At 39.6% G+C, this 24,060-nt stretch overlaps 1 protein-coding gene across 4 annotated transcripts; it reads left to right on the top strand.

Annotated features, from left to right (window-relative positions):
- Positions 1-2,670: 2,670 nt before the first annotated feature.
- LOC137936712 (protein TRANSPARENT TESTA 9-like) lies at positions 2,671-22,909 on the top strand. Of its 4 annotated transcripts, XM_068781553.1 has the most exons (22): positions 2,671-2,977; positions 6,581-6,632; positions 6,719-6,795; positions 6,881-7,014; positions 7,127-7,223; positions 7,411-7,468; positions 9,949-10,057; positions 10,137-10,260; positions 10,402-10,588; positions 10,699-11,021; positions 17,623-17,711; positions 17,800-17,870; positions 18,356-18,466; positions 18,818-18,883; positions 18,972-19,109; positions 19,227-19,332; positions 19,420-19,491; positions 19,594-19,640; positions 20,939-21,098; positions 21,201-21,367; positions 21,830-21,895; positions 22,076-22,160. In XM_068781553.1, exons 1-21 carry the CDS (start codon positions 2,925-2,927, stop codon positions 21,890-21,892), a joined length of 2,304 nt encoding a protein of 767 aa, XP_068637654.1. In that variant the 5' UTR covers positions 2,671-2,924; the 3' UTR covers positions 21,893-21,895; positions 22,076-22,160. The 4 variants fall into 4 exon arrangements, with proteins under 4 accessions (XP_068637654.1, XP_068637653.1, XP_068637652.1 ...); XM_068781552.1 differs by lacking the exon at positions 21,830-21,895 and having other exon boundaries at positions 20,939-21,062; positions 22,076-22,909; XM_068781551.1 differs by lacking the exon at positions 21,830-21,895 and having other exon boundaries at positions 22,076-22,909.
- The last annotated feature ends 1,151 nt before the right edge of the window (positions 22,910-24,060 follow it).

Genomic DNA, 24,060 nt, shown 5'->3' with positions numbered 1-24,060 from the left:
TTAGAATGTACAGAAAATACTAATGCATTATCGAGAATACCTGGATGGACAACATTTGCAACAGGTAGCTCCTGATTATCTTCCATGGATTTCACCATAGCTTTCCCAGTAATCTTTTTACGGGTTTTTTTCGAGAAATCCCACCACTCCAGATAGCCAATAATCTCATAACACTGGTGTTGTGAATGTCCTTTTCTCCGCAGTGAATACACACACGATTGTTACCTTTGCCAGAGGATTGAGGGTTTCGAATGCTTGATGATCTATTTCGGTTTTGGTTGACCAACATCTCCGAGTTCTCTGAGACTGGACGATAGCTCCCCGTTGTCTCTCTCTGTTGATATTCGTGTCTGACATATGCATATGTACTCTCCAAATCAAGTTTGGGGTCTTTTCGTAAAATTTCTCCATGAACTTGATCAAATTCGGAGTCAAGCCCACTGAGAAAAATATGAACCCGAAGCCGAGCCATTGCAAAGTGCAACTGGATTAGCCCTTCGATTGTTCCTTCTTGAGATATAGTTCCATGATCAATCTCCTGGAAAATAGCAACCAGTTAATTGTAGTACGTGGATAACGGTCTACCATTTTGTTTGGTAGAAAAAAGTTTTTGGTTTAACTCAAATATAAAAGTTTTATTTGATCCATCATAGAACGTTTTTTATACTACTTCCCATATCTCCTTGGCAGTGGAGAGGTGAATAAATTGCTGCATGAGCAATGGATTCATGAAGTCAATAAACCAACTTTTGACTCTTTGATTTTCAGTAATCCATGCTCCAAGATTGGCATCGCTAGATGCTGGTTTTTTTGTTTTGCCGGTGAGGTATCTGGCTTTGTTGCGTGCGCCAATTCGCATCTCCATGAGTTGAGACCATAATGAATAATTGATCTCATCGAGGATAATTCCAGTTGGAAATGCAGAATTGTCTTGGTGGACTATAATCTGTGGTGATGGGATAAGTTCGATGGATGCCCCTGTAGTGGTGGCCATCGATCTAAATTTTTTTTTTTTGGTCCGGACTTGTCTAATCCGATCCGGTTCGGTACGATCTGATCTGGTTCAATTTTGGTCCGGTCCAGTGCTGATCCGGTTCGGTTATATTTCGATGCTGGTCCAGTCCGGTTCGGGTTTAGTCATGTTCGGTTCGATTCTATTGACCCGTCAGTTGGTGTCAGTTCGGTTGGTAGAAAAATAAAGGAACAGTAGTTCCTAAGTTTCAAAAAATACCTGTCTTCTTCGGCAGCGGCAACGGAGCTTCGGCTTCCTTTGACAACGACGGTGGTTGGCAGTGACAACGGGGTGGGGGTGCCATCGTCGGCGCTCGTCGACACTCATCGGCGATGTGATTTTGGCTACAGGACCGTCGTCACAGAACTCTATTCTCTTTCGGCAATTGGCTTCCCTCGGCGACAATAACGGGCAAGTGGAACGGTCGTCGGCGATCGTCTTCGGTCTTCAGCAATCGTCATCGGTCATCGGCGAGGTTCCTTTGGCTTCGGGACAGCTGAAATACGGAGTTGCAGAAAAAAAAACTGAGTTCTGCAACTCCGACAGTTTTTTTTTTTTTCGGCTTCCTCCTTCGGCGATTACGGGAGAACTTAGCTTCGACTTTCGGTGACAGAAAAGATAGGATAATTCTCCTGCTCTGATACCATGTGAAACAGAGAGAGCCGAAAAACAATAACAGAGATTCAAAGAATGATTTTTCGACGATGTATTCTTTTTCGTTTAGGAGGCAATTTATAATACATTACATACTGATTTTAGGATCAATTTAGATCCTAAAATCAAGGAATAGATTACAAGATCAAGGAAACAATCCGTTTCCTACTTTCACGTTAATCAATTTACAACCAGCTCATTACAGGCTTGTAACACAAGTAATCTTAATCTGCACGATTCGAAGTTGTGAGGTAGAAGAAGATATTTTATTCTTTGTCCATGGCCTATATCTCGATTGATGTATGGAAGGTATCAACAAAACTTTCCAAGAAAGTAGTGGCGACGATAGAGTGATTGCAACCTCGCTGGCTTTCATCGTCATTGTCACGCGGTTCCAACTTGAAGTCTCCATACTAAATTGCGGATGTCATCGGAAGGGAGAGGAGATTGTTAGGAAAATCTATTATGACGATCGAGGGAGTAAATTTGCTAGAGTTGGTTCAATTCAGGAGGGAGATTTGAAATGACCGGGAAATAGCTTTTCCATGGACGAGGACATGGAGTGTTATCATCAGTGTTATAGCGACACTCCAAAAGACAAAAGGAGAGAAGCCAAAGAAAGGAAGAGAAGGAGAGGTATATATACCTACAAATTGTCCATTGTATTGACACAACAAAGGGAAGGAAATAACATTCCCTTGCACGTCAGAAATTACAAAAAAGTTAATATTTTCTGGCTAAAAATAAAATAATGATATTTTAAATTTTGAAAAGTAAAAGCCCATCTAGTGCATGTCATGTCACGGGCTTTTTACCCGGCTCACTAGGAGAGAAGTAAATACGCCTCCGGCCTAAAGTCGGTAATGACCCGTGGGCTTTGTGGGCAATGTTGAGGAATATTCCAATCACGTTAGCAAGCCCATGCCTGACGCGGTCCCAACACTTCAAGCGTGTACAAGATTCAGGAATCAAAACTCAGGGAGGCGAAAGCTGGCAGCCTGGCACGGTACGTCTCCCTTTACGATCCAATCGCCGACGATCGACCGAACAAGAGACAATGCAAACAAAAGACGTATCAGTCTTAAAGACCGTCATTGTTGTTTCGGCGGTTCAAATAAATTTAGTGCACGAAGGAGAAATCAATAGCTGACTACTGCATCGCTGAATTCCGTACTTTTGCAGACTGCACCGGGGATTTAATTATACGCCTCCAAGAAGAAATCCTGTCATGTTTACTTTTCAGCTGTGATTAAACAATATGTGGTTCCCCTTTTGGCGATCCAGAAATCGGTTCTCCTTGGATCAACTACGGTGCGTTTTACTTTGTTTTAATCTGATTTTCTTTGATAGAAAAAATAAAATTGCCCCTTTTGATGAGGCCGAGCGCCTGTCTTTGTGATGGTTCAAATTCATCTCCCCAAATCATTATACTTGCGTATGTTTGCCTTTCCAGGGTTCTTATATCATCCGTATTTAATTTCCCACCGGAGTGCTTTAAATTATTATTTTTTGGACTTAGCTGAGGACGACGAATAACAAGGATGACATGTATACTTGGAAGTATTCCTAGTGATTCAGGGGCTCGTTTTGTATCAGAAAACCACTCTCAGTGCAAATATCGTGCTTAAGGAATTGTGTCACTTGGCTGTTGCCGTTTGCAGCTATTATAATGTATGTCATACTTTCGTTGCTACTCGGTGGTGCTAACAACTTACGAAGGTCTTGAAGGCAAAAGCTCGTTCTGGTCTCAAAAGACTCATGTGAAGGAAGGTACTGTGAACCTTTATGTGGAAGTCACCTGTTTAAAAAATAAGGGAGATGGCAGCACTAAGCAGGCTTCCTTGTTATAATCCCATGTATGTACTGGATTTGAATATGGGATGCACCTGTTAATTGACTTACAACACTTTCCAGGACTCTATAGTGAGAGAGCGAGCCTTTGTTTCTGCTCCTCAGATGTTGCGTGGGTACAGTTAGCTCATCATTGATTGTCTACTAAGCCGTGCAGGAGATTTTGGAGATAGTTAAACCTCAATATGTTTGCTGTCCGTATATGAGGTTCTTCTCAGTTCCTTGTGTATTAGTAGCTACTTAGAACGATTACTTAGGCCAAGGGGATTCTTTTATGTCCAAGGATGACTAGCTCTTGTTGTGTACTGCATCCTTCTTCAAGTTTGTATTGGTCTGCTCAGCTTCTTTTTTCTAAATCAAACGGTTGTTTTACTGCCTTGATAGAGAAGGTTTAAGTTATTTGTGACCCGTGGCAGAGACTGAAGTTTTCCAGTAGTTGATGTCACTGCACTCATATTGTTGGCAAATCAACTACATTGTTCCAGATTGAGTGAGAGTGACAGTCAGAGTCATGCTCCTTTTGTCTACTGAAACTTCATTAGGCACTCAATGTAAATTTGATACATTGCGGAGATTATGGGGAGGTTACAACACTAGATACTTATGATGACAATAAAAATAAAAATTGTTTACTGACTAGTACTGGTGATTCTTTTCATTATTTAATATTTCTTACAAATTCATGTTGGTAGAATTTGGATGAACCTTAAATTTTCATGCAGTACACTGAGCAAATGTGGTGAGTTGAAAGCTTAGTTGATAACCTCCGGTGCACTCCCAAAAGAAGAAATTCTTGGCTACCGAAGCCCTACCTACCTGAGTTCTTTTTTTTGAAAAGACATAATGTCATGTGGACAAATCCTTATATTGGGTGCTCCCTTCTAATGAGTTGCTGTGCATATCCTTGACTTTGTATTAAGAAAGAACGAACTCGAGTTGTTGGGCCTTGAGAAACCAACTGTTTCTTATTTTGGGAGCACATTTGCTTCTTGAGAAAAGACAGGGCTGCGCCTAGTATGGGAAGAAAGCTAAAATTTTGCACCTAGTCATTAGGGAGAGATAGAGGCTGCATATAGACCTTTGGAAGACAAGAACAGCCTGTTTCTTATCGTTGCAAAAGGACAAGTTAGATAATAATTGAAAGATTTAAGTTGTCTCTGAACCTATATAAAGGGAACAATGGTGAGGAAAAAGACAAAATACTTTTCTTGAGAAGAGAAAAGAGAAAGAAGAAAGATCTCCTTTTAGATAGCCTCTCTTGTTGAAAGAAGTAGGTGAAGGTGTAGGGAGCATTCCATCTACTAATAACCTCTCTGTTTTGTTTTGGTTTCTGCTAATAAAATTACACTTTATTAAAAAAAAAAAACCTCTCTTACAGAGGAGTGAAGGGGGTGAAGGAAGGACCCCTAGCAAAAAACCCCTTGGAGAAAAAGGAAGACAGAAGGAAAAGCTCTTCCAAAGTCTTTGGCGCTCATCTCTTGGCTGCATGGACACCCATTCTTTTGGTATTGAAGTTCATTTGCCCTGGTTGGAGCATTTTCTGGTATCTCCAGCATAGAGGCTACACCTGTTTGGCGGGTTCTACTGCTATTCTTCTCTTCATGTTGATATCCTTTAGTCCATGCATTATCGTCAGAGACAACCTTGTGGACCTGCTATTACTGGAAGATTTTGGGTAGCATATCTAGTGGTTTTCTTCCTCGCTAGGGAGGTTTTACGTATAAAAATCTTTTGCATGGATACTGTTTATTGAGATACAGTATTGTGGTCCTAAGCTATAGTTACTGTGACACAAGGTTATCTGCCAACATAGTATTAGGTCAAGGCCAGATTTGAAAGGGCCAATATATTAATAAGTTATTGGACGATGTAGAACTTGGTTACTCTTCAAGATGGTTTATAGTGTGCCAATGAATATAATTTATGGGCCAAACTTGGTTCTTTGTCAATGGCACATAGTTAGCATGCTGATGAATACTAAGTTAATCCTGATTCTATTTATTTAAGTCTATCCTTGTTTTCCATATTGAGGCGAAAAGGTGTTTGGTTGTTTTTTTGTCATCTCTAAACTTATTTTGGTTGTTTTCTTGAACTTGGTTTTCTTAAATCCTTAGTCAGCTGCCTCTATTTTAACATCCCACAACATCTCATATTTTTTTTTGGAGAACAATGAGAAATGGGACTTTGTTAAGGAAGCTCCAAGAATGGAGAAATTACATCAAAAGAAGATATTGCAAGAAAAGAAATAAATATATAAAGAAGACAAATCAAAATCAAATGGGAAAGGTATTTACAACAACAAGATGTTACCTAGATGCACGCTCCCTAGCTAAAGAATCCACCAAATTACCACAAAGGCAACCCTGAGCCAGCGGGGATTGGGGACTCTTCAGGAATCATGAGGGGGTTATTCTCCTTTCCTTCGCAGGTCCTCTGGGAACCTGTCTCAACAACTGCAGAAGTCCAAGCGGTTCTCCAGGGCCTAGAAATCTATAGCAACTCATTTTTGGAGACTCTTAAAGTGGAGGGTGACTCTTTGTTGGTGATAAGTTGGTGCAAGAAGTTGCGGAAAGCTCCTTGGAGGCATTGGACTGTGTTGGAAGAAATCCTCAGCCTCTCTTCTTAGTTGTAATTGTTTTTGGCTCCATGTATACAGAATTGCCAACTGTCAGGCAGATGAGCTTGCTAATGAGGGGGTTGGCCTGCAATCTCTTGTTATGGACAGGCCTCCTTCCTGATGTGCTTTGTTAGCTTTGGCCTCTGGCCTTAATTAAGTTGTTGCCTTTTCCAACAAAAAAAAATGTTATATGAGATATATTCTTGATTTTGGTAGATTTATTAGCTTGTGGGATTATTATATGCAAAAGTTTATGACCTTAGAGTCAAGTTTCTCACAATATGGTTCTTCACATGTTCTGCCTCTAATATTATAAAAATACAAATATGCAACCTTTGATGGTTTCTTTGTCTGATTACTTTATGGTAGTTTTCTTTTTGGTAGTCAAGGGAATAGATTTGTTGTCTTGGTTGTTGCTTCTTATTCATCTGAACCTTTCTATGCAGATATCTAACTGATTTGCTGCAGCAAGTTACTGTGGTTAATGATGTCAACAAGGTAATGGACTTTCTGTTTTGGACAGTGTCACAAAATGATACAAAATTTTGTCTTCATGTAATATCTAATCTATCTTTTCTCTGAAGGATTCTGTTATCGAGGCTTTGAGATCGATTGCCGAGTTAGTAACATATGGTGACCAGCATGATCCTGCTTTTTTTGAGTAAGATGCCATTCTTAATTATCCAGTAATCCTTTGTTATGTTTGGTCACCTTTGAATACATTCATGGACTTGTGTTTCTGATAGGTTCTTTATGGAGAAGCAGATCCTGGGAGATTTTGTACGTATACTGAAAGTAAGTCGAACTGTGACTGTTGCACTTCAGCTTCTGCAGACAATGAGTATTATGATTCAGAATTTAAGAAGTGATCATGCCATCTGTAAGTCAATTTAAACTAAGCACAGGAGTATTGGTATGAGCTGCTGCTACTTTCTATTGGTTAAAAGTTTCTAGGTTGATTTTGATGATCTGTCCTTTGTTATATCATGCAGATTATATTTTCAGTAATGAGCATATTAATTACCTTATTACATATTCCTTTGACTTCAGAAATGAAGAGCTCCTCTCATACTACATATCTTTTTTAAGGTAATTAAATTTACCAGTACCAAATTTTCTTGGTTATTGTCTTCAACGTAGTGATTTAAAACCTAATAGTTTTTGTTTTCCTTGTTTTCTTATACTCATGTAGACACTTTATTAAGTTGATGTTAAACTTATCAGTCATTATATTGTCAGTTGTTTCATAGAGTTATGTTTTTTGTGTTATCTGAAGGGCTATAAGTGGGAAACTAAACAAGAATACAATCTCTCTGCTGGTGAAGACTCAAAATGTGAGTATTGTTCAGGCCTCCTTGTTTATTTCCTTCTTAGATATAGCATTTAGTTGATTCACCTTCTGCAGAGAAAGGAAAGCAGTTCATATGACTTTTTGAACAATGCATTTAGATTCATTGGTTTGGGAAAGGATTCCCGGATATGTTCCTATCAATATTTAAAATTTTGGCGCCGTTAGCTATTTTGTAGTATCATCTTGAATATTGTGATTTATAATACCAATATTTTAAAATCCTTAGGTTGTTGGGAGCAACATTCTTTGAGTCTGGTGATTGGATATTTTAATGCCTTCATATATATATATTTGAAATGAAGAATAATTCATTAAACAGGGAAAGGGGAGAGAAAAACTCAAACCCCAAAGCCCCCAATTACAAGACAAGATACATGAAAACCAGCCTTGGCCAATTGAACAACATGGTCCCACCTTACATCAAACCCCTAACAGAGATGAAGGATTTCGTAAAAAATAGCAAAGCCGCCATGAAGAGGGGGGGTGGGGGGGGGGGGGGGGGTGGGTGGGTGAGCTGGAGCACCAAAAGGTAGAGGAATTTCTCTCTCTAAAGCATCTGCACGATCAATTGGACCGGAGCAGGCAAATACAACTGCACCACAATGACCTCACAGAACACCACCTATTCCTGCTAAACTGAGGTTACCCAGAGAACTCCCACCAAAATTCATTTTGAAAAAAATTAACTGGAGGAGCATTCTAAGGAACCGACTTAGGAGGAGGGACAGCACAAAAATGAACAAAATCACGCCAATTCCACTGCACAACAACTGCTGTGTGATGGGAAGAGATTATGAGTCCAAGACATAATGGAGTGAACTACCTTCTCTATGAAACCACCAATGAGCTTGCAACACTCCTAAAAGTTCTGCTATTTCTTTCCTTCCATAAATGCCATAGAATTGCTGCTTCTTGGAAAAAGGAACCGAAAGTTGCTAAATAATAATGTCCAGCAATGAAGAAGGGAAGCAGGAAGCAATATCAAACTTTCTGTAAATAGCTCCAGACATGCCTACTAAAAGAGCAATGAAGAAGAACATGAGCTGAAGATTTCAGCCACTCTGCATAATTTGCACAGGGTATCAGGAACCACTGTGCTCGCCGAACCAGCTCATCACAAGTCATTATCTATTTATGACTAGCTGCCCAAATAAAGAACCTCACCTTCGGAATGGTTTTCAACTTCCAGACCATAGAGATACTTGAACCAAAGCAGGTCATAATAGAAGCTGACAAAAAATTATTGAAAGATGCAGAGGAAAAGGTTCCTGAAGAGCCTAGAGTCCAGATTTGAAGATCTGAACCAAAGCCATCAATAAAAACACTCTCTCCTATTCTGCCCCCCTTGGAGCTTTTGATTCGACTTCAGTTGAGCTCCATCCTCTTCTGCATTGATTTAGTAGCAAGCTCCATATTGAATGCAACTCCAAAGTTGTTATGGGCGGGTGTTCTTCAGCTTTAGACACTCCGTGGCATCATTGCAGAATTTTTCATGAAGTCATTGATATTATAAATTCCTTTGATTGTATTTGGACTCATGTCCCAAAATCAGCTAATTCTCTAGTTGATTCTTTGCCCAAGTTAGGAGTCTCCCTTTGATCCCTTGTTACATATGTGTCACACCTCTAGATTGAGCGAGAAATCACTCCTAGGACCTCAGCGTGTGGCTAACTTACTTTGAACGAAAGTAGGCTAGTCAGGTTCTAAAATCAAGAAGAAAGAACTTAGAAAGGAAGAGAAATGAGCTTTGAAAGTAAATGGGACTTCTTTGCAAGAAAATGAAGATGGTTTAACTTGTTTACAATGTCTATTTATTAGCAATTTAAAGATAAACATCCCTTATCCCTTATCTTACATGGACCAATACGGTCTTGCCACCTAAGCAAGAGGATTGCCCCTTTATTCAAAATTTAAACTAGGCATTATCTCACATGCCATAAGATAATATCCAATTCAAATCCATTTGGATCCAGCCAAGTTCAAATTAAAATTTTTGTACGAGTTAGCTAGCCAGCCAGCTGGCACTAGCTGCTCACCTTGCTGCCTATGTGTGCATGCGTGCCTGTGCTGCCCATGTACCTATCCATGCTTGCTGCTTCACTGTGTGCCTCACTCATGGGTCTTGTACGCAAGCCGTGAAGATCATTTGTTCGTGTTTCAAGCATATTTTCCTTACCTGCTTAAATGCAAATGGTTAATAAATTTTCTATTATCATAATATGCATCCTTCATTGGGCAAAATTCAGATCCAGAGTTTCTTGTTCTATCTGGGATAAGAACTACATAGGCATCTCCCACTTTTATTGTGTCTTGTTGACAGCTCGGAACCTGCTTCTGTAAAGCCTATTCAACTAATAGTATTGACTTAATGTGAAAATTGGTTTAAGGTTGAAGATTTGAGCATGTTTATCTGTTTTATTTAGTTTTATTTTTTCACATCTGCAATTCTGCTTCTGCTTGCAGGATGAAATAGTTTCCTTTCCATTGTATGCTGAAGCTATACGATTTGCTTTCCATGATGAGAACATGGTCCGCATTGCTGTGCGTGCTTTGACTCTCAATGTTTACCATGGTATGTGCATTCTCTTTCTTTTGATTATTCTGACCTTTTCCTAATATCTTTTTACATCTATCTGAATTTTATTTTTCAGTTGGAGACGAGTGTGTCAACAGATATGTTACAAGCACACCTTTGGCAGATTACTTTTCAAATTTGGTTGTATATTTCAGGAAGCAGTGCCTTAACTTGGATGGATTGGTCACTAAAGCGAGAAAGTAAGAAAATGGTGTTAGAGTGGGAGTGCTGGGTGAAATTGTTAATATATGTGCTATAACACAGCTTAAACGGTTTTTTTTTTGAAAATGTTTGTAGATATGCTTTGTTGACCTTCTCATGGTCATTTGCCATTGAAACAGGAACACAAGCCCTGTTGACCCAGCTACAATTTATTCTGCTGTAGATGAGATTGAAGATGCTCTGTACTATTTCAGTGATATTATCTCTTCTGGAGTTCCCAATCTTGGAAGGCTGATAACAGATAACTTATTGCAACTTTTAATATTCCCTTTGCTTGTGCCTGCTTTGAAGACAGATTCAAGTGATGTAATGAGTTACCTTTTCTTGAACTTTCACATTTTCAACAATTTGTCTTTTATATGAATGTGAGATAAAGAACATTTTTTGTACCTAACAATTTGAGTTTGCTATTGCAGGAGACACAAATTTTCCCCACTACTTCACTATATTTACTTTGTTGTATATTGCGAATTGTTAAAATAAAGGATTTGGCTAGTTGCATTGCTGCTGCTCTTTTCTGTCCACTAGAGGTCTTCATACTGACTGCAAACTCCAAGCCTAATGGTTTCATATCTGGTAATGGTCTCCCTCATGACAACCAATGGGACCATCATGATACTGCTATGCAAGCAAATAGAGCAAGTTTAAGTATCACCATTCCAAATTCCTCAACATCTCAGATTCACCGGGAAGGTTTCTTTTCAAAACATGATCAATTTGCTGATCATTTTACCTTGAGGTAACTTTTGTAAATACTTCACAGAACAATGGGAGAAATTGTTGAGCATATAGATGTTTTTGTTGACTGATTTGGTTTGTATAACAGCATTTCTTCAGATATTTACAAAGTTTTCCTTCTTGGTATGGTTCTTCAATAAGTTTGATTCTCGACCGGGATTAATCCTTGCTTGCCTCTAATTTTACCATTTAAGTTTGGAGTTTCCTTATGCTAGGATTTATTCCTGCATCCGTCGTGCTATGATGTAATTAGGCTCTCTAGATTTGTATGCTGATAGTTTGATTTTGTCCTTTGGAAGAAACAGTAATATGAGATACTGTCCTGCTTTTTCCCCTGGGAGTTATTTTATTAATGAACCCTGTCTTTTCAATTGTCTTAGAAAAATGAAACTGTCCTGCTTTTTCCATCTGCAAGGAAAACCAGGGAGGCCACATGATTCACCTAAATGATGTCAAAATGACCCAAAGATCTTTAAATTTCACGAGTTCATTTTATAGATATGTAGATCTCGATCAATAATCTCATCAAGTCAACTGGAGGCTCTAATGAAGACTCTTGGTAGGCTGTGTTTGTTGTGTCAAATAACTCATAAAAGGTTGTAGCGTAGGGGACTTTTAAAGTGACATTAGAAAAGTTACTTCTGAATTTGGGCTTCCATAGACACTGGTTTATCAATCCATGACTTTCTGAAGCTAATTGTTTGATTCGTAGAGAAAAGAAGAAAGCATTTGTCAAGAGGCAAAAAAATTTCATCCTCGTTTATGAAGTAAAAAGAAAATGAGATTCCTGTCTCCTTGTGGGAAATGGGCTATCACACTTTCTAATAGATTGTGGCCATCATGGAAGAATGCATATGCAAATTCTTTTGCTTACGCCAAACTCATTTAAGGACTTTCCTCTTGCAAACAAAAGATGCTCCTTACTGTCTCTTCTAGCTTGTAATTTTTTTTTCTTGTTTCCTCTACCCACCTCTACACACCAACTGAAAGTGAAAAGTTGGTGATAGACCCTCGGTAACTCAAGTCTTCAACAAGAGGGGTAAAATAGGAAAATAAGTTGGAGAGAGTATGAAAGGGGCTCAAGAGCCTATTGAGGAAGCTCCTCCTTGCAACACCAGTACTATCCTTTAAGAGACAGTTAGTTACGGGTAGAGAACAGAGGGAATAAGAGATGTAGGGGTTGGAGAGGATGAGGGGAGGACATCTGGGAGGCTCTAGACCCTCGAAATCTAGTGAGGCACTAAAGATTGGAAGATTGTGGGAAGAAGGAGGTCCACTTGAGTTCTGGGTGCTACTAACCAATTGAAATTTTGTTTGGGGTTCCAACATTGTGGTATCAGAGCAGTTCGAGCTTGGGCTTGGTGAAGACAAAAATGGAAAGAAGAGTTGAATCAATGGAGAAGGAGGTTTCGGGTTTGAAGAATGGAGTGGAGTTGAAATTAGATATGTTAGCTATTCGAGAGTTGTTAATAGATGTCAGAGAAGGGAAAATCCCCGATAGGGGAGACTTGGCGAACCATGCAGGAAGAAGCATTGGGGAAGGACATGTGGTCGAAAAATGCAGAAAAAGGGTGAAGGTTAGACTTGCTAATATTCTCAGGAGAGGACCTGTACAGGTGGCTGTATTGCGTCAACCGATATTTCACCTTGAATGGAGTTGAGGAAGACGAAAAGATCCCGACAACGGTGATTTGCTTGGAGGGCAAGGTGTTGAATATGTTCTAGACGATAGAACGATGCACACCAATGGAGAACTGGTTGCAGTTGAGATATACGATTCACCACCTCTTAAAACCGTCATAGATGGGGAGTTTATACGAGGTCCTTGTCGCTCTTTGACAAGAAGGTTCCATGACGGAGTACTGAGAGAAGTTCAAGTTGCTGTTGGCCCCTTTAGTGGAAGCGATTAGCGAGTTATTGATGGGAGCTTTTTTAAATGGGTTGAAGGAAGATGCCCAAGCTGAGTTACACGTGAACCAGCCTAACTAGCTCCTTGGACTCATGGAAACGGCCCACCGAAATGACAAGTGCCACTCAGTGTTGGATCAAGCAATGGAGAGTAAGTGGCATGGGCCCAGGCCCATGTTGCAGGGAGGATCACAGGGATGATCGAAACATCATCGTCCTGGATCACCCCCATCGTGGAATCCAACAGGGTTCCACCCTCTCCAATCTTGACTATGGCGCTGTGGTAGAGAGCAATGCCGGATCCTCCTTCAGTGACGGCGAGGAAACGAGAATATGCTTTTCAAGATGGAAGCTCAAGAAAAGAGGGAACGAGGTCTTTGTTTTCACTGAGACGAGAAATACTCTCCTTTCCATCAATGGCGGCTTCGACAGACGAATGTGATGATCGTCTTGGAAGAAGAAGAGCATGAGCTGCAAGAGACGAACAATGCGGGAACAAAAGAGGAGTAGAATCTCACTCAGCATCTTGTCATGATGTTGATGAATGCCTTGCGCGGAGGAGTAACCACGGGCAACACCCTTAAGCTTCGGGGTTTACTTGGCAAGCTCCGGAGGTGGTGGTCCTAATTGACAATGATGCCTCCCATAACTTTGTCAACTCATCACTAGTCCAAGAGTTGGACCTCTCGGTGGGGCGTAGCAGACCCTTCGGAGTCACCATGGCTGATGGGTATTGTATCCAAGGAGGACTGTGCCTCGACCTTGAGATTGAAATTCAGGGACCAAGAATCTAGCAACATTTTTTTTCTTTTTGCCATGAAGAATGCTAAAGTAATCTTGGGGGTGGCATGGCTTCAACTTCTAGGTGATGTTCGTCTTAATTGGAGGAATCTCTCAATGACATTCGAAGTCAATGGGAGAAGGGTAAAGTTTCAAGGAGGGCCTACTCTAGCTAAGGTAGAGTTATCTCTGAAAGTGGTGACCATAATTCTTGAGTATGAGGGACAAGTTTGCCTATGAGAATATAATGGGATTACGGAGGTGGACGAGGTACTCATAGAGGAGGTTTCCCTAGAGATGGCTGGACTGATCACTAAGTGCACACAAGTGTTTGAAACCCCAAAAGGGCTACCACCAACATGTTCATCTGATCATTCCATACCCTCAAAGGCAGGCAAACAACCTCCAAGTATTTGACCCTATAGATACCATTCTATCAAAATACTGAAATAGAGCAGATTATGAGGGAGATGTTGTCGGCTGGAATTATAAGACCCGATAGTAGCACCTTTTCTAGTCCAGTGCTATTGGTTAAAAGAAAGACAAGGGATGACTTTTTTTGTGTTGATTATAGGGCCCTCAAACAAGATTACAATACCTGACAAATTCCCTATCCCAACCATCGAAGAGCTCTTGGATGAATTGGGGGGTGCCGAGGTGTTTACCAAGTTGGACTTGACATCAATGTATCACCAAATCAGGTGAAGGAAGAGGACACATATAAGACATCTTTCCGAACTCATGATGGGCATTATGAGTTCTTGGTGATACCATTTGACTTCACTAATGCCCCCTCAATGTTTCAAACCTTGATGAATCGGTTTTTCAGCCACACTTGTGTAAGTTCATACTAGTTTTGATGACATTTTGATTTATAGTTTTGATTTTGTCACCCACTTAGTCCATTTGATGTTAGCCCTCCAAATACTAGGAGACAATCACCTAGTTGTTGACCACAAGAAGTGCTCTTTTTGCAAGCAATAGTTAGAATACCTGGGACATTTAATTTCAGACAAGGGTGTCTGGGTTGACCCTTCCAATGTCAAGGGAATGCTTAGGTGGGGAGCTCCCTAGGCTGTGAAAGGCTCCGAGGATTCCTTGGGCTTACTAGTTATTATTGTTGGTTTGTGGAAGGTTATGGTAAGATGTGGAACCCTTCACAAGATTACTCAAGAAAGAAGCCTTCCGATGGGATGAGGAGGCTCAGACAACATTTGACAAATTAAAAAAGGCCATGGCCATACTGCCTGTTTTAGCCATGCCGGATTTCTCTAAACTATTCAAGTTAGAGATCGATGCATTTGGGAAGGGAATTGGTGCAGTATTCATGCAAGAAGGGAGACTTTTAGCTTATTTAAGCCAAGCATTATTAGAGAGAGCTCGATTAAAATCAGTCTATGAAATGGAGCTAATGGCCATCGTCTCCAAAAATGGAGGCACTATCTTACGGGGAGGTGCTTCATTGTCAAAACTAATCAAGAAGTTCACGTTTCCTAATGGACCATTGATGTGTGAAGAGCAGCAAAAGTGGGTGACCAAGCTAATGGGATTCGACTTCGAATACAGTACAAGCCATCCCTAGACATTTCTACTATTCTCTTTTGTGTGTTTCATGGGGTTAAAGGAATTAGAATAAGAGATACAACAAGACGACGACCTTAGAAAGATACAACAGGAGTTGTTGGCAGACAGCTCCAACCATCAGCACAGTAAAGGCTGTTTAATGTTCAAGAACCGCCTAGTGCTGCCCCCTTCTGCAGCATGCATTCCAAAACTACTCAAGGAGTTCTATTCAACCCCTTTGGAGGCCATTTGGGATGCTTTTGCACCTATAAGAAGATTGCCAGTGTGGTACATTGGACCAATCTTAAAGAGACGTGCGAAGATTTGAAGTTTGCCAAATAAACAAATACAATGCCCTAATACCGACAAGGTTGCTCCGACCACTTCCTGTCCTTATCTAGGATTGGGAAGACATATCATTCGATTTCTTAGGTGGGCTCCCCTAGGCTCATGGCTTTGAAATAATTCTTTTGGTTGTCGTTGACAGATTAACTAAGTACTGCCATTTCCTATTCCTCAGCCATCTATACATTGCAAAATAAGTAGCTGACTTGTTTGTCAAGGAAATCATATGGTTACATGGGGTGGGTTCCACAGTCGATTGTGTTCGTTAGGGACTGGGTGTTTATTAGCTATTTCTGGGAAGATTCAAGCACTAGGGCACCAACTCTGGATGAGCTCCACCTATCATCCTCAAACAGACGGACAAACTGAGCAGTGAACCGATGTTTGGCAACCTATCTATGTTGTTTTGAGGGAAAATATCCTAAGACCTGGCCCAAATGGACCCCTTGGGCTGAGTTTTGGTGCAATACGACTTATCACTGAGCAGTGGGGATGACACTATTCAGGGCTCTATACGGAAGGGACCCACCTTCCCTTTTAAGATATTCTGATTCCACATCTCTGGTGGATGAAGTCAATCAGCAGCTACAGGAACAAGATAAAATTCTGCTGGAACTTAATACCAATTTAGACAAAGCCCAGTCAAGAATGAAGACCTATGCTGATGGCAAGTGCTGAGAGGTTCAATTTCAGGACGGTAACTTAGTCTATCTGAAACTGCTGCCCTATCTTCTGAAGTCTTTGGCTTGCAAACTGAGTGAAAAACTCAGTCCTAGATTCTATGGACCCTATAAAATGTTGGAAAAGATTGGAGAAGTAGCCTACCGACTAGACCTACCAGCATACACTAGAATCCACTCAGTCTGCCACGTGAGCCAGCTAAAAAAATCAGTAGGTGACCCACTTTCCTGCTAGCCATTGCCAGCCAGCACGTTTAACAGATGACTCTCTGTTCAACCACTCAAATCGTCAATACTCAACAACTTACTGATAGGGACTTCGAGGTATTGGTCCACTGGAAGGACTTCCGGATTTTGAAGCAACATGGGCAACTTATGATACTATCTAATCCCAATTTCCTTCCTTCCACCTTGAGGATAAGGTGGCACTGAAAGGAGAGAAGGAGAGAGAGCCGGGGGGGGGGGGGGGGGGGGGGGGGGGGGGGGTTAATGATAGACCTGCCGTAACTCAAGTCTACAGCAGGAGGGGTAAAAGACGAAAGAAGTTGGAGAAAGTGTGAAAGGGGTTCAGGAGCCCATTGAGGAAGCTCCACCTGGCAAAACCAGTCCTGTCCTTAAGAGACAGTTAGTTACATGCTGACAACAGAGGGAATAAGAGACGTAAGGGATGGAGAGGATGAGATAATGACATTTGGAAGGCTCTAGACCCTCGAAGTCTAGTGAGGCACTGAAGATTGGAAGATTGGGAAGGAGGAGGTCCAATGGAGTTCTGGGTGTTAGCAGCCGACTGAAATTTTGTTTGGGGTCCCAACAGTTGGGTTGTTTATTTAGATTATATTTAGCTCTGGGTTCCCGATGGTATGCCCCTCATGCTGTGTGAATTGATAATAGGCTGTTTCATACGAGGCATCTTACTATAGTACTTACCCACATCCTATATATGTTATTTTCATAACTTTCTCTGGTTTCTTCTTATTAATCAGAAAGGATGCGTTTATTTATTCTTCTCATTAATCAGACAGGATGCATTTAGTTATTCTTCTCATTAATCAGAAAGGATGTGTTTAGTTAACTTTGGTATGAACTTCTACTTGTGCTCTGCAATCATTTAGTTGCTAAGTGTTAAATGAGCATATTTTACTTGTTTTTATGATTTTTAACTTTCATTATGTTCCATTCCTGGGGGTAAGTACTTGATCACTGCAATTGTGTCTCATGTTTCTGTACTTGAATTCTCTTTCTTCAGTTGGGTATTAGTCCTTTTGTTCCATAGTAATACTATCCTGGAACAAATTTTATGGTTCTAACAGCATGATATTTTTGTAGGGATGTTTTGCTATCATATATTGTTAGTGGAGATTGCATACAAGTTTCAGGTTCTTTGAGTATGCTGGCCACATTGTTGCAAACCAAAGGTCAATAATTTACCAAAATATTGCATTTTGTTAGTGGAATTCTCTTGCCGCTTGTTGTCTTTATTTATGAGTGCTTTGGAACTTGTAGAACTGGATGAATCAATGCTGGATGCACTTGGAATTCTTCCCCAAAGAAAACAACATAAAAAGCTCTTGCTGGTTGGTGTCACTAGCTGTTTTAAATGCAATTTTAGCTGATCTGTATGTATGTATATTTTAGATTCTTGGTAGTTTAGAGCAGCTGAAGTGTTTATTTCTTGTTTGTTGCTGAACTTGGGAGTGTAGAGGATTGTGGATTGATCACTTGCCTCAGTTGCCCACATTGTGTGGTTACTTAATGTGAGATCTTCACTCCTTTTTCTTTTTTGTGACGAGAAAAGAGGATTCATTTGAAACGAGGCTCCTGGCACCCGCAGGAGCCTCATCTCCAGTGGGAGAGGAGTGCCAATAACCGAGATCTTCACTTCAAAGCTAACTGGTGGGCATCTTGGGTGATGTGTGTTTGGCCAATATTGAAGAAGAAAATTCTGTTAAGAAACGATCATAGATATTAGTATATCATGAATTATCTTATCCTTGAATCTTTGAGATTCATCATCTGCATTATTAAACTGAGAGATGTTCTTCTCTTTTTGTGTGTACAGCAAGCTTTGGTGGGAGAGGGCTCAGGTGAAGAACAGCTCTTTTCATCGGAAAACAGTTTGATGAAGGATGGTATCAGTGGTGAACTTGATGGATACCTGCAAAAGCTCAAAGTAATCTCCATTTACTCTTTATCTGTCTCTCTCTCTCTCTCAGCATGTGTCTATGGTTGAGCTAAGGTGCTGCTACTGATTTTAGCTATTGAATTAATATTGCGGCTTGATGATTCAGTTGTACACTTTACACTGGAAATTTATTACACATGGAAAATATTTCCTTCTTCTTTGAGTAGCTGCTTCAGTCAGCTTCCATGGAGGACCTCAAACCATCTTAAGCACATATAATGTATCCAATTTCCAAATGATCCATGGACGTACTGTGGTTTATGTATTTTGTTATGGGATTCATTATCTGGAAGATAAGGTTACTGGTCTAACCATCTTATTTCGTATTTCCATTTTCAGGATCAGTATGGGTTATCAAAATTGTGTGAGGAACTTGGAATAAGTCCTCAAGTTCATAGATATCAGGTCTCTTTTTTCCTGACATATTGTTGAATCTTGTTTTAGTAATTGGAAGATGTAAGCTGTAATATGGTTGTGGAATCTTCCATTGTAGGTGCTTGATGCATTGGTCAGTCTCTTTCGTAGGTCTGACATAGCTGCAGAGACATTACTGGATGGCGCTTGGCTGTTACGCCAACTTCTTCCGTACAGTGAAGGAGAATTCAACAATCGTCATCTTAAATTACTCAAAGTAAGTATAGCTATGAGCTGATATGTTTGTATGAATGGTGAATTTCTTTCACCTTGTTTGATTCATAAGCAGTATTTTTGGGGAGAAACATGACGGTGCTAAGCGTCTTGATGACAGGATTCATATGTAAAATGCTCATCTGCACTCTTGAGAGAAACCAGAGGAATCTGGTGTGATTTCTTAATCACAGGCCTTACTGATGAATGGAAGAAGTGCAAAAAAGGTATTTCTCTGGAACTTGCCTACTTTTTTGCCAAAGTTTGATTTGACAGTTTTTCTGGTGTAAATCGCCTTAATGTGTTATATGTAGCATTTGAGGCATCTTCACCTAAAAATGATTCAAAGAGCATACTGTTGCAGTCAGGAGCTAGTCAAGTGGCAGGTAAGGACAGTACTTTGTATGCACTCTGATTCTTTGCGAAACCTTCAATGAACTAGACTTTGACATGCTTGGTCATTAAGATTACTTTTCAAACTTTTCCAGGTGAATCATCATTTGCTGCTGGGGAAAGAATGTACGAGATTGTGAAGGTTAACATCAGCTAGGCTCTCAAAAAAAAAAAAAAATCAGCTACTGGTGTTTATTCTTTGTTAACTACTTGGAAATAGATTGCTTGGTCTTACTTTGACTTGATCAAACTAAAATAACCCCTTAGCTAGCTAGAAATGCTTTAAGAAAATAAACTTTGCCATTCTCCAAAGAAATCCTAGTATTTTACTCAGATCAAATATTTCTTCATTGTATTTAAATGATAAACATTCGAGAGAAAAATTACTATGCTACATAGTTGCTTGTCAATTTTGGTTGATTCTTAGTAGTTCTTTTTTCTTGCTTGTTATTGATGAACATGCTTTCATTCCAAAATCTGCAAATTCGGCAGCTGATGTGCATGCCAGGACTGGAGCAAACCTACAATCTCTTGTTGTTAGGAATTTGCTCTTATAACTTTTGTATTTTTCTTGTTTTTATATAAATATTCACCTTTATAAAAAAAAAATTGATGAACATGCTTTAATTTAGAGTGAGAAAAAATTAGAGTATGCCATCTGAACTTAGTAGTTCATATTGTTGAATTTATGGAAAAGATAAAAACTTCATTGACTTATTGTAATCAGAGTACATGAGCCCCTATTCATAATAAAGGAAAGTAACAGAGTCCAATTACAATTAAACTACCCTTGTCCCAATTATACCCAAACTCTAACACTTAAAGATAAGTCCTAGCATAGTTAAATAACACAACATAAATAGAAGACTAACATAACAAAAACTCCTTTAAACTGAAACTCTTCTGCGAGACCTCTTTCCATAATAATTGTGGCTCTGTAAGACTTCTTATTGTGAGGGTCATATGAGACTCTTCCATCTTTGCTCTTCAACACATACTTTGCAACACTTTTCACAGATCTTCTTGGGAGTGCAAAGAGATATAGAATGTTTTGTGGGAAATCAATTGCTGTCATATGGTTCCTTTTTTGACAAATCGAATAAAGACGATTTTAGGCTAAGCTACAATGTGTGGGGTGAGGTGCTTAAATGTTACCAGTGGTATCTTTATGATTGTTAAAAAGGTGGTATATGAGATACATATTGCAACATTTTAGGAGGTGAGAAAAGTTGAGATGTATGTAATTTGTATGAATTTGAAACTTTTATGCATGTTAAATAGGTTAAATTTGTGTATTGAAGCTTGGGATGCACGTGATTGGTGTGCATGTATTGCAAAGTCTATAGAGTTTGTATCATGATTTGCAATTGTCCTGTACAAAAAAGCTCTGCAGTAGAAAGAAGTCCGCACTGTCATATTCTTACTGTTGTCCATGTTCAGGTGTTTGTACTCTGTCATCAACTTCAGGTGTTTGCTAGTGGAGAAACTTTGCCTGACCAGCCACCTATAACTCCTTCAACAGATTGCCCCGTGACTTCTCGAGCAAAACGTGCTGGTTTAGAAGGTTCAGTTCCTAAACCTGGCACAGAAGTAATTATAGGTATCCTTGTCTGAGGAAATGAGTTTGCTTTTATGTTTTTCTAAAGACTTAGCGATAGTTATTTTTACTTAGATGAATGTAACGTGTTGCTTATGCTTGCAGCTGATGCAATACGTTGTAGAATTGCATTTGAAAGAGGAAAGGAGCGTCATTTTTGCTTTTTGGCAACTTCATGGGGAACTTCTGGTTGGGTCTTTCTGGTTGAAGAGTTACCCCTGAAGCAGTTACATGGGGTGGTTCGTGTTGCTGCACCACTGGCTGGGTCAAATGTATGTACCTCACATGTTTGGTTTTGTTAGCTCTAGAGGTCTATTAGTTACAGGGGCACATAGCTCCTCTAAAATTTCTCTACCTTATCTTTTGATTATGGTCATGCTGTTTGCATTGCTGATAACGTTGTTCAGGAGGACAGGAAGTCTCAATGAGTTCTTTCTCATATCTGTCTATTAAAGGCAAGAGTTTGCAGCAAACTTATCTTAATTGTTAACTTATTTCTTCTCTTATTCAAAGTCAATAGCTCAATTCCTTAGTTTCCTGGTACAAAGTGGGTCCTGTTTTTATTTGACCAGCTGTTATAATCTTGGACTCTAAGATATGGTGATTCGAAATTTGTTGGTGACATTTGTGTTTTATTTAAATGATAGTCCCAGTAAAGTATGATTATTTTGGAGGATCATTTAAATCGGTTAACTGTTTATGTTATTTTTTTTTTTTTTCCATCTTTGATTTAGAACTGTGGTGGCAAATGGCTCACCAGCTCAAGCAACTTGTCAAAAATTTTACAGACCAAATGAATTGTAAGCTCTGATAAATTCTCCTTAAAAAGACGCCTATTAAATCAATGAAAGTAAGAGAGATGCATTTGTTTTCAAATTTCAGAATCTAGTAATTTGCTACATTTTGTGTTGTTTCTAGGTAAATGTTTTACAGCTGGCAGCTTATTACAGTTCTAACTTGCTGGATGTGCTTTTTGACAGCCTAGAGTAGATGATAAGCATTCAAAGTGGTTACATTTACGTATACGCCCATCGTCTCTACCCTTCTTGGAACCCACAAAGTCAGACTCCAGAAAGTTGAAGACAAAGAGTCTGATTGATGGGAGGTGGACCCTTGCTTTCAAAGATAAGCAATCATGCAAAGAAGCTGAATCTATGGTTCTTGAAGAACTACAACTACAAAGCATGGAGGTGGAGAGGAGACTCAAGCACTTGCTTGACCTTGATGGACCTGATCCCCATCAGCGACACGAAGCAATGGACGAGTGAAGTGAAAACCAGGCCATTGCCATGGAATTAGACTCCTGTTGTCGTCGAGAATAATGTTCCATGCTTCTCAAAGAGCTTCTGGATCATCCATGTTGATGATGCTGTCAGAATCATACACACAAGCTTAAACTACCAGGAAAGCCATAGAATGTGGTTGCACCAGGGATGCTGGTAGAAATTTGGAAAGTATGCAACTCCCATTTGTATATAATATGTTCCATAGAAAAGCCCTGCCGAGATTTCAGTTTACAACCCAAAAAATGTATAGAGGCCATTCTTTGTATACTAGAGTAGAAAGCACTGGTTTTACCATCCTAGTTTTGTTAGCTTGATCTTTTCATTCTTTTAACAAAGCCCTATCATGAGGGATCCCTTCTAACCTCATCTTGGATCTCATCTGGCTTGCCTGGTTCCTTTTCTCCTTTCTTTTTTTCCTGGGAGTTTGAAGTTGAGTTATCATATATGTGAAGAGGTGAATAATATTGCTTCAGAAACCATTTGTAACTCTGTGATTAATTCAATGTAGAGCAAAAGGTTTTGATTGTATTCAGCAGTTGTCTGTTACTTTTGGTCAAACAGATGGAAGAGACCTACCTCTTTATGTGCCTTTCTCTAATCCCTATACCCACCATTCTCTACACAAAAGTAGATGATATTGGTTGCTGCCTCTGCCATTCAGTAAAGGAAAAATCATCCTGATGCAATCAAAGTGCAACATTCCTCATGATTGCTTTGCTTTATACATTTCAAAACTGTCCCACCCACTAGGAAACCAGACATTAATAAGAAAACATTTTATCTTCTTCTGCAATATTCTGCTACTGAATGGTGGGTTTTATTATTTCGATTGGTGAAAAGTGCAAAACCAACCACCCATACTAGCCCTCTAGTCTTTTGATTTAAATTATCTAGGCTTGGGGTTATAGCCTTAAAGCTATCATCCACTTGAATGAAATGGTGCTAAATTAATTCTGGTTTTTATCATTTCTTAAGCTGAAGTCCATTCAATAAAGACGAAGACAATTTCGGTAAAGTAGGTCGTAATTAGCATGATTATTTTCTGTAGTTTACGAAAATGAGTATATTGAACATGTTAAACTGTTCTTCACACTACTCGTAGTGTTGCTTCAAAATCTTTAGAGAAGCCCACAATTGTCACTTGCTTCATAACCATGAACACCGTTAGACAGTTTCTATAATTGACCTATCATCGGGTGGTTTCCCTGGATAGTGGTGATAGTCGTAAGTCCTCTTTTGATGGAAAATAGAAGTTTAAGCAGAAGGCCTGGACGTTTCCATCAAGCCTCTGAAATAGACAAACCATTCCGATAATCTTTGAAACAGACACCTCTTAATCATCAGTCATAATCAGCAAGAGCACATAAGCTATAATTTTCTCATGAATGCTTCAAAACTAAACACAGATAAGGAGAGGAGACCCACATCACCCGTTGGAGGCAATGATTTCACATGTTATGTTTGGTTTTTATTGGGTTTTCAAGTCAAAGCAATGATGCCGAGCATCAAAGAGAGTAAAAAGAGGATTGGATCGTAGTGGAAGGCTTTGTGTGCTTGGACTTTGGACGGGTTACAGCCACGATGGCTACTCCTTTCTTTGCTATAATTAAAACATCGATTTCCATTGATTGCTCGAAAAATAATTGCAGAGGAGCTTAAAAATATATATATAATCCTGC

This window comes from Aristolochia californica, unplaced genomic scaffold (genome assembly GCF_029961685.1).
Source record: "Aristolochia californica isolate CCGP_79_NKW_82.1479 unplaced genomic scaffold, dmAriCali1.0.hap1 SCAF_7, whole genome shotgun sequence".
NCBI classification, from domain to species: domain Eukaryota; kingdom Viridiplantae; phylum Streptophyta; class Magnoliopsida; order Piperales; family Aristolochiaceae; genus Aristolochia; species Aristolochia californica.
The sequence above is the reverse complement of the archived record's forward strand: the minus strand, read 5'-3'. Positions and strand labels throughout refer to the sequence as shown.

Coding starts and splice junctions, on each gene's coding strand:
- LOC137936712 (XM_068781551.1), top strand. CDS start 2,925: ATGTGGTTCCCCTTTTGGCGATCCAGAAATCGGTTCTCCTTGGATCAA. Junction 7,015..7,126: donor AAGAAGTGATCATGCCATCT/GTAAGTCAATTT, acceptor TATATCATGCAG/ATTATATTTTCAGTAATGAG. Junction 10,261..10,401: donor TTGGTCACTAAAGCGAGAAA/GTAAGAAAATGG, acceptor CCATTGAAACAG/GAACACAAGCCCTGTTGACC.